A 10,958-nucleotide genomic window follows, 5' to 3' on the forward strand; every position below is an offset into this window, starting at 1 on the left:
ACATGATCCTCTACTGTTCTTTTAAGAATGAAGATGGCTGTTTGATCTTGTTGGTCTTCCAGTGCTGAGAGATTCATTCTTTCTCACTCAATGGATGAGGTCAGAGTGCAGACAGCTCTAGCCTGTGGCTGCATATAAATACCAACGATGAAATGAGGCAGTGATTCCTAAGCCTTCGCTGGCTACCCTGGGACAGTTTATTATTCTGATGTTTAAAAGAGGCCATCCAAATCCAGTTTCTTGAAAGAAACATTTATTTATAACCTCTATGGGTCAAACTATTTCAAACAAATCCAGAACAGGTTTTCACATTTTGAGCCTTTAGTGTATACAGTATGCCATGCATGAAAGAAACACTTATCCGGGACAGCTTTCCCCTGACCACTTGAATAGTAGTGGAACAATCAGGCAGCAGACTGATGTGACAGAAATCTGCTTGAAAAAGGGCATGATTTAAAGCTCATATTAAGGTTTTTCACAACATAAATGTGTTTAAACAATGTCTAATATCAACTTCTTAATTTTAAAACAAAACACCCTAAGAATCAACTATCCCTTTAAATTAAAAAAAATAATAATAATCAATTTATACTCTTCTTAAAAGAACTCCAACAATGTAAAATAAGTTCCAATTCCAGATATATATATATATATGTATGTACATTTATAACTTAGGTGCTCTTTTGCGCTATATGCTTTCATTCATGCAACACTGACAGAGGACTGGGCGCAAGGCTCTACAGGGGCCTCTCTGAGAAAGCAGTGTAGCTCCTCACTCGACCAAAGAACAAGGGGGTGTACATCTTGTCAATCTCAAAAGCAGTGACTGCAGTCTCACCAGTTGACCTAGAAAGAATGCACAAAATTACAAGTTACCAGGAAATTTCAATTCATTTAAAATCCTTGCATATTCCTAGAGAAGGGTTATTTTATATTTTAGCCTTAAAAATTTTAAAATATAGCTCAATAAATTTTAAATATAGGCTCATTGTTGAAAATTTTTAAAATTTAGAAAAGTACCAAAAAGAAGTCACTCATAATTCTATCACTCAGATACAGCAATACAAAACACTTTTTTTCCAGTGTTTCTTCTACACACATCAACCTATCAAGTTTTCCTATTGAGATCACACTCTATTAGTGATCATGCTTTTTTCATTTAACATCATGACATGCATTTCCTAACATCATTAAATACTCTTCAGAAGTCATTTTTAGTGGCTGCATAATATTTCTCTGTCTGCTTGTACCACAATTTTCTTAATAATTCCCCTTTTGTTAGAGATATAGGTTGTTTTCGGTACTGGGCAATTAAAAATGTGTTATTTTTTATTATGTCCTTTGGACATGTTCTAAAGGGTAGAATTTCTAAGTCAAAAGCAATAGACATTTTAAGGCTATTGTTAAAATGTAATTTAGAATGAATTATAATCCTAGAATAGAATTTAATATTTGTATGAGCAAAAACATAATTACAGATAGGAGGGAAGGAAAGCAAATGACAAGTTACACTACTACTAGTCTTTTATATTTTTTCTCCCCAAAAGGAGAAATAAACAAAAGCAGAAAGTTCAAGTGCCTTTTTAAATATTACTAGAGGCCCGATGCACGAAATTTGTGCAAGAGTAGGACTTCCTTCCCCCAGCTGCTGGCACTGGCTTCCCTATGGCCGCAGGCAGGCACCCAGGACCCAGTCTTCCCTCCCAGCCCTGGCTTTGTCAGGAAGGACATCTGGTCTAATTAGCATATTACTCTTTTATTATTATAGACTGGAGGCCCAGTGCACAAAAATTTGTGCATTGGGAGGGGGGTGTCCCTCAGCTCGGCCTGTGCCCTCTTGCAGTCTGGGACCCCTCGGGGGATGACCACCTGCTGGCTTAGGCCCGCTCCCCGGGGGATTGGGCCTAAACTGACAATCAGACATCCCTCTGGCAGCTCGGGAGCCCTTGGGGGATGGCCACTTGCCAGCAAGGAGCAGACCTAAGCTGCAGTCAGACATCCTTAGCGCTGCTGAGGAGGCAGGAAAGGCTCCCACCACCACCTGTACTGGCAGCCATCAGCCTGGCTTCTGGCTGAGCAGAGCTCCCCCTGTGGGAGCACACTGACCACCAGGGTGCAGCTCCTGCATTGAGCGTCTACCCCCTGGTGGTCAGTGTGTGTCGTAGTGACCAGTCATTCCCAGTTGTTCTGCTGTTAGGGTCAGTTTGCATATTACCCTTTTATTATATAGGATAGAGGCCTGGTGCACGGGTGGTGGCCGGCTGGTTTGCCCTGAAGGGTGTCCCGGATCAGGGTGGGGTGCCTGGCCAGTCTGGGTGAGGGGCTGAAGGCTATTTGCAGGCTGGTCAAGCCCCCCGCAGTGGGGACCCTCACCCCATGGAGGTTTGGCCAGCCTGGGTGAGGGGCTGATGGCTGTCTTCCGGCTGGCCACACCCTCTTTAGGGTGGGGGATGCCCACTGGGGTGCCTGGCCCGTATGGGTGAGGGATTGAGGGCCATTTTCAGGCTGGCCAAGCCCCCCCCAGCAACGGAAGCTCCCAGCCTCTCCTTTCTTTTTCTTTTTCTTTTTTATTCTGGGATTTATTTACCTTCTATAATTGAAACTTTGTAGCCTTGAGAGGAGCTCAGAGCTGGCCTCCTGCTCGCTCCAGCTCTGTGGCCACATGGCCACGGCTGGCTGAAAGCAGGTATCTGGGGTTTATTTACCTTCTATAATTGAAACTTTGTTGCTTTGAGTAGAGCTCAGAGCTGGCTGCGGCAGGCGGGAAGCTTGGCTGCCTCCATCATTGGGGCAACCAAGCCTCCTGCTTGCTCCACCTCTGTGGCTGGCCGCCATATTGGTTGGGTTAATTTGCATATAGTCGCTCTGATTGGCTGGTGGGTGTGGCTTAAGGCATAGCGAAGGTATGGTCAATTTGCATGTTTGTCTTTTATTAGTGTAGAGAAGGAAGTCAATGTGAACCTTAGCAGCTACAAACAATGCCTCTTATATCTGTCTTTCTCCTTCCTAAAACATGATGCTTTTCATTTCTTTGATTCTACTTCTGGGTTTGGTTTCTTTCTTTGAAAAGAAAAAGAAATTCCACAGGTTACTGAGAGAAACCAACAAGAGATAAGTGAGAAAAAAGAAAACTTCTAGGACCTTCAAAAATGAGTACAAAAAAATTATTTGTAAGATAGAAAAGTGGCCAAAAAGTTTTCAATAAGATGGTTAAGGTTGTGAAGTAGGTTAATTGAAGGTGATCTCAAAATGTGTTGTCTCAGAATTTTGGATTCAACTAGAATGGAAAGCCTTCAGTCACACACCAATATTCTTTCAATTCCAACAGCATCTAACTTCAATAGCCACATGAACTGATATTTTATTAATTCCTTTTTAAAATTTATTTCTGTACTGTTCCTTTCTCATACATACTCTCTGCTCATTAATGATTTCTTACAGGTAAATCCTAACTCAAGGGTCCAAGATGGCAGCATAGGAGGATGCTGACCTTGCCTCCTCCCAAGAACATATCAACTGAATACTTATAATTAGCAATTCTCCTGAAAGACAACTGAGGGCCAACTGAACAGCTTCTGCACAACAAACAAGAGAGAGAGACGGCAGAGAGAAAGTTGGGGAACTGTGAGAGCACTCTGGGAGCTGAGGAAACCATCAGGTCTGGAACAAGGGGTGACTGCCATAGTGTGGGTATAGGGGGCCTCTTTGCAGGCCAGAAGGGAGTGGCATAACATATTCAAAGTATGAAAAGCAAGGACCTACAACCAAGATTACTCTACCCACTAAGGGTGTCATTTAGAATCAAAGGAGAGATAAATAGCTTCCTAGACAAGAAAAAGCTAAAGGAGTTCATCACCACCAAACCAGCATAACAAATGTTAAAAGGACTTCTTTAAGAAAAACAAATATGAATAATAAAATGGCAATAACTACATAACTATAACTATCAATAATTACTTTAAATGTAAATGGATTAAACATTCCACTCAAAAGACATAGGGTGATTGAATGGATAAGAAAACAATGCTGTCTATAAAAGACCTACACAGACTGAAAGTAAAGGACAGAAAAATATTTCACACAAATGGAAACAATAACAAAAAGCTGAAGTAGCAATAGTTATATCAGACAAAACAGACTTTAAAACAAAGGCTGTAACAAGAGACAAAGACTCAGCAATTCCACTTTTGAGTGTTTAGCTGAAGAGAAACACTAATTCAAAGAGAAATATCTACCCCTATGTTCATTACAGCATTATTTACAACTGCCAAGATATGGAAACAATCTAAGTGTCCATAGATAGACAGATGGATAAAAATATGGTATATATATATATAATATATATGTGTGTGTGTGTGTGTGTGTGTGTGTATATATATAAAATGGAATATTACTCGGCCATAAAAAAGATATCTTACCTGCGTTGGGCAGCTGCCCCCTAGTGGTCAGTGCACTCCCACAGGCAACCTCCCGCGGTCCCTCCCCGAAGCCAGCCAGCCCCAATTGGGACTGGGCAAGATGGCCCCAATGGGCACCGATTGGCCGCCAGGCCGAGGGACCCCACCCTTGCACGAATTCGTGCACCGGCTTCTAGTATAAAATAAAATGTAAAAAATAAAAATCCTAACTCAGTGGTCGGCAAACTGCGGCTCACAAGCCACATGCAGCTCTTTGGCCCCTTGAGTGTGACTCTTCCACAAAATACCACGTGCGGGCGCACACGTACAGTGCGATTGAAACTTCATGGCCCATGCGCAGAAGTCGGTTTTCGGCCTGGGCGAGTCTATTTTGAAGAAGTTGCGTTAGGAGAAGGGGGGGTACGTTTGCTGAGGACCCCTCAGATTGAGGACGTTTTTAGCAAAGGCCAGCTTAGGAGTACCCTAATTAAGTTAATAACAATGTACCTACCTATATAGTTTAAGTTTAAAAAATTTGGCTCTCAAAAGAAATTTCAATCGTCGTACTGTTGATATTTGGCTGTGTTGACTAATGAGTTTGCCGACCACTGTCCTAACTCATAGAACAAAGAACTTTATATATAGGAACTAATAGATTTGGCTTTGGAATACAAGAGATCTTTTTAGCAGACTTATTTAAATCAGTGTATAATCCCTGAGGATAAACCAAATGGAAATAAAGTAAAAAAATGGTAAGACAAACATGGGAGAAGAAAAAAATCTGATGTTGTAAAACTGCCCTGAATAAGTCGACACATGAACAGCTTAAAATGACTATCGTTCTACTCATGGAATGCTGCTGTCATTTCCAAAGCAGTGGTGCCCAGCCACGTTCCACTGGCACTGTGAGCTACGGATGCTCCACTGCCTGGCCCACTTTCAGTTTCAGTTTTTTTCTTTTTGGCCACTTTCTGGGTTTGCAGAATAATATTATCCTCTGCTTCCGTAATGTTAACTCAGGTTAACATCATGTGAGAGTTTCCTAAGCCTGACATGAAGTACACATTTATTCCGTAACCTTGGTATTTTTATTACATTCACCTACTTGTATGTAATGTGACAAGAATGATGTATCCAGATGAGTTTGTTGAACCTCTGGTGGCCAGTGGAACACAGCTGTAGTCCTACATGAAAACTCTGATCTGCTTCTTGGACAGGGACACGGCGAAAATATCTGTATTTATAGTCAAGTGGTTTCTGTAAAAGAAAAGGTGCATGAACTGTAATGAAACCTCATTTCACTGAGATTTCATTATTAGAAGAATATTTATTGGAATATACTGGGTGGGGCAAAAGTAGGCTTACAGTTGTGAGTATGTGAAACACAGAGTTTATTCTTGCATTAGTATTTATTCTCGTATTTATATTTCTCCATATGAACTGTAAACCTACTTTTGCCCACCCCTGTATTATGCAAGAATAACATAACATCTGCACATAGTAGAGTTGTTTTGGATATCACATACAAATATGTGAGTGTCTTGAATAACAAGTTTTTCCCCCCTAATCATCATAATAACCTCATGTACTAAATATGATTGCATTATTGCTATTTAATAGCTAAAGGAATGAAGACCCAGGCAGCTTAAACGAGTTAACACAGCAGTTTCAGATTGGAATTAAGACTTCTACCTCCTATCTCAAAGGCTAGTATTTCCTTCTACTTAAAAACACTTGGGAATTTTTAAAGAGAGAAAATAAGTTGGTGAAGCCTGCAGAAAAAGCATCCCTTTTTTTGCAATAACAGTAAAATCGTCAATGGATAAGTAAATGTGACAAGCTTCATTAGAATCACACTTCTGCAAATATTGTTGCTAAAAACACAAAAGTATCAACACTACATATGGTTTCATTGTTATCATAGTCTGAAGAGAAAACGGGCATTCTACGTAGGAGTTCCTAAATTCTTACTAAATAAAACCTAAACTAGGGTCTCACAAATTCCCCATTTCTGACCTCAGGAAACTCATGGCCAAGGTCACTCACAGAAGCTGCCCGATTTCAGGAGCCTACCAGAGCCGGGGGGAGGAGCCAGCAACAGTTGGCCACAGGGTGATAGGACTAGAACTCACAGAGAACCCTACCCTAACTGTCTCGACACATAATGCTAGAGAAGAAAGGGGGATTCAATACAAGGGAAACTTCTTTCAAATCCTACACCAACTTATAAAAGCAATAGGCTAGTAATTATTATAACTTCCTCACAACTGACTTCATTATGGTTTTTAACCAGGACAAAAAAAAATTGCACATGAAAAAAGGTTGTAAAAAATGAAAATGAGGTCCTTGATCTGTTAAGAGTCTAAAGCCCTCTAGAGTGCAATAATCCAGCAATCGTATTTGCTTGGCGTTTTCATTCTTTTGCAAGAATGGGACGAAGGAATTATCTTACATTAGCTTATTTCCAATAGAAATTGAAATTCTCTATATTAATATCCTTATGAAAGAATTACTCATTTGAGCTAATTTAGGAAGAAAATCCCCTATGATTCAAAATGAGAAAAGCTAAAAAAATCTTCTGGTATCATTTTACTAGTTACTTTACAGGATATTTTGGCTTTCCATTTTCACATGTGAAAAACCTAGACCAGAAAAAAACCATTTGGAGAAAAACAAACAAGCTGATCGAATTAAAAATAACCACATTTTAGAAAACACTCCAGCTCTCTTTAGAGCAGTGGTTCTCAACCTGTGGGTTTCGACCCCTTTGGGGGTCGAACGACCCTCTCACAGGGGTCGCCTAAGACCATCGGAAAACACACATATAATTACATATTGTTTTTGTGATGAATCACTATGCTTTAATTATGTTCAATTTTTAACAATGAAATTGGGGGTCACCACAACATGAGGAACTGTATTAAAGAGTCGTGGCATTAGGAAGGTTGAAAACCACTGCTTTAGAGAGATGCTATAAGTCAACATACATTTTGTATAATAGTATAAATAATGAAACAGTATATTTGACCCTTTCTAATCAAGAATCCTTGAATGAAAGGGTACTCAAAAGTAGCCCTAGCTGGTTTGGCTCAGTGGACAGAGCATCAACCTGTGGACCGAGAGGCCCCAGGTTTGATTCTGGTCAAGGGCACATACCTCGGTTACAGGCTCCTCCCTGGCCTGGGCCCCTTCCTAGCCCAGGCACTGGTTGGGGTGTGTGCAGGAGGCAACCAATCGATGTGTTTCTCTCACATCAATATTTCTGTCTTTCCCTCTCTCTCCCACTCTCTCTAAAAATCAATGGAAAAATATCCTCAGGTGAGGATTAAAAAAAAAAAGTAAACTGCTACTTCAACCTTGTATACTCACTTCTTCTTTTTTCTTAGTTATCACAGCATATACTTTGGTCTGATTGTCTGTATCCTGTGACAAGCGATAATGGCCCAGTAGAACTGCATCAGTTCTAAAAATAAAAAAATACTTTAAATCTAAGTCAGTTATTACATGTATTTAAGTAATCTAGGAAGTAATGGATTATAAAGTGTTTAAGCAACTTGCTTGAGAAGAATCAGCTAGGATGTGAGTGAACATAGTTTTCAAGGCCCCAGACACCCACTGAAGTACACTCTCCAGGGGAAAGGTGCAGAATTGATCTTTTCCACAAATGCCCACCCAGTGACTGTTAAATCATCCAGTAGTAAGTTAAGGAAACACAGGATTACATTAACCTATACATTCATATAAAATGTGACTTGGATAGAAAACAAGTGTTATAGGAAAACACTACCTGGTATTCCGAGTTCTTAAACGAGGAACAATGGACTGAGGCTCCTCGGGGGTTGTCAACATCATCACATGGCCATCAGGAAAGAATCTTATGTACCTGTGTAACAGAAACAGAACACCAAAAAACACCACACACAAAGTATAAAACTCGTCCTTCTCTACTGGTACCTCAACCTAGCCATAGCTGTGAAACCAAGACGGAAATACCATGGGCCAAAGGACTGGCAAAACATCATTAAAACATGACCGACAACCTGTGAGGCCAGCGACAAAGAACGAAAGGCATTTTATTATCCTCCTTCTAGGGAACTGTTGAACTTTTAGTTTCACTCACTGAATACAAAAGTTAGATTAAATAATACTCTATTAAAGTTCTGTATGTTTTTTTCCTAAAACACTAATGTCAAACAAAAATGGAATCTCACAATACACAGTAGTTCACATATCTACTTATTTCTCACAGTATTAACTAATGAACAAAAAGGCTGAATAAGAGCACAAGCTATTGGAAAAGGCAAATGAGTACACCAAGGTCAAGAGACAAGGAAGAACTCTAACATGTAAAATGATTCTTAGATTTAGAGGCTAGGAGGTTTTAAATTTGTAGTAACCCATTGGTTCTTTTGAGTACAATTCTTAATAAAATAGTTGATAAAAATACTGAGGGCCATCTTGTGGATAAATGCAAAAGCTACCGAGAAGAGATGTCCAATAACTAATGAATGAATACTTGGAGAGAGAGAATTTTTCACTCACTCAGTTTACTACAGTTGTACCTGTAATATTCCACTTGGTGCCAGGCTCTATAGAAACCATCAAGAGACTGTTCCCCTTGACGAATATATGTGGTTTTACTGATATATACACCTATAAAAAAGAAACACTATTTTAAAGAACTAGGAACATAATGAATTTAAACATTTTAAAATTAAAATCATATAGCACATTTCTAGCTTCATTTTTATTGTAGTTTCCTTTAAATATGCTCATAATACTTAGGTCTGTTAGAGAAAACTAAGACTGGGTATTTATCAAAATCAACAGGATAAATCTCTATTTCTCTTGAGTTCTAAAGGGTTCAACTTACCATCAAACCGAACACGGGGCCTTTCTAGAAACATCTCTCTCCAGGATGTGTATGGAACAAGTTTAATACAGCTTCTGCCCCAAACTTTCAAGCAGGCCAAACGCCATATTTCAGGGTCTCTAAGTAATAAAAGTACAACATCAATATATGTAAAAGGCTAAGTCCCTATATGCAGAAATGGTCCTGCTACCAGCCATTTTCTATTCAGCAAGTATTTGCTGAGTGCCTGCTAGGCATAGTCCTGGGTCTGGATATAGATTGGTGGAAAAAGGCCCTGCTCTTTTACTGTTGGGAAAGCAAGAAAACAAAGTTTCAAGTAATGTGCTCAGTGCAAAAACAAACAAAGCAGGGTGAATAAACAAGGAAGTCATGGTGGGAAAATAAAGACTATTTTAGATACAGTGGCTGAGAGAGGCCTCTCTGGGAGGTGAAGGAGAATAATCTGGGCAGAAACTGTAGCAAGTGTAAGACCCTCAGGTAAGTGTGTAGCTGGTAGGCTCTAACAAGGAGCAAAAAAGGCTACATGGTTGCAGCAAAGTGAGCAAGGTGAAGTATAGACTACATAATTTCAGGGGTAGTCAGGGGCAGGTGAGGTCCTAGTTTACAGGTGGGAGTGTCTATTAAGTAAGATAGAGGTCATCTACCCACTTTCACCACTCCTGTTCGACATAGTTCTGGAAGTGCTAGCCATAGCAATTAGATAAGAAGAAGAAATAAAAGGCATCCAAATTGGAAAAGAAAATGTAAAACTGTCCTTATTCACAGATGACATGATATTGTACATAGAAAACCCTAAAGACACCATCAAAAAATTATTAGACTTAATAAATGAATTTGGCAATGTAGCAGGACACAAAATTAACGCCAAGAAATATATGGCATTTTTATACACCAACTAAGAGCCCAGCGTGCGATTTGAAATTGCGCGGCGCTGCCCACCCTCAGTCCGGCCCTGCCTCCCTCTCTGGCCCTTGAAGAAGCTGCGGCAGCTACTGATCAGGCCCTCCCAGCGCAGGCGCACGGAGGCCCCTGCCACCCAGCCCCCGACGCTGCGTGCGCAACCTCCTATCCAGTCGACCTGTTACAGCGTCCTGGTTAATTAGCATATTTCTCTATTTTTTTATAGATAGATAGATAGATAGATAGAGAACTTACAGAAAGATTTTAAAAAATCCCATTTACCATGGCACCAAAAAAATTAAGATACCTAGGAATAAACTTAACTAAAAGGTAAAAGTCCTGTACTTGGAAAATTACAGGACACTGAAAAAAGAGATAAAGGAAGACAAACAGATGAAAGAACATACCGTGTTCATGGAATGGTAGAATCAACATCATTAAAATGTCCATACTACCTAAAGCAATCTAGATTCAATGCACTCCCCATTAAAATACCAACAGCATATTTCACAGATCTAAAACGAACTCTCCAAAAATTCATCTGAAATAAAAAAAGACCCTGAATAGCTGCAGCTATCCTGAGAAAGAAGAACAAAGTAGGAGGGATCTCAATACCAGATATTAAGCTGTATTACAAAGCCACTGTTCTCAAAACTGCCTGGTACTGGCACAAGAACAGACCAATGGAACAGAATAGAGAACCCAGAAATCGCTCAATTAATAAACCATAAAAATCTTAGGGGGATCCACAGGCAAAATCTCAGACATATGCCGAAGCAATATCTTCA

General features: G+C 39.9%; 1 protein-coding gene across 1 annotated transcript in view; it reads right to left on the reverse strand.

The window, feature by feature from the left end:
- Positions 1 to 233: 233 nt before the first annotated feature.
- The window catches only part of FBXO9 (F-box protein 9), a 45,795-nt gene continuing 35,070 nt past the window's right edge, over positions 234 to 10,958 (reverse strand). The window contains exons 9-14 of the mRNA XM_005878085.2: positions 9,271 to 9,389; positions 8,960 to 9,050; positions 8,185 to 8,280; positions 7,767 to 7,860; positions 5,503 to 5,654; positions 234 to 846 (exon numbers count right to left, since the gene is read on the reverse strand). Coding sequence (XP_005878147.2) covers positions 738 to 846; positions 5,503 to 5,654; positions 7,767 to 7,860; positions 8,185 to 8,280; positions 8,960 to 9,050; positions 9,271 to 9,389 — 661 coding nt within the window. The 3' untranslated portion in view covers positions 234 to 737. The remainder of the gene's footprint in view (positions 847 to 5,502; positions 5,655 to 7,766; positions 7,861 to 8,184; positions 8,281 to 8,959; positions 9,051 to 9,270; positions 9,390 to 10,958) is intronic.

Source organism: Myotis brandtii, unplaced genomic scaffold (assembly GCF_000412655.1).
Source record: "Myotis brandtii unplaced genomic scaffold, ASM41265v1 scaffold544, whole genome shotgun sequence".
Lineage (NCBI taxonomy): Eukaryota > Metazoa > Chordata > Mammalia > Chiroptera > Vespertilionidae > Myotis > Myotis brandtii.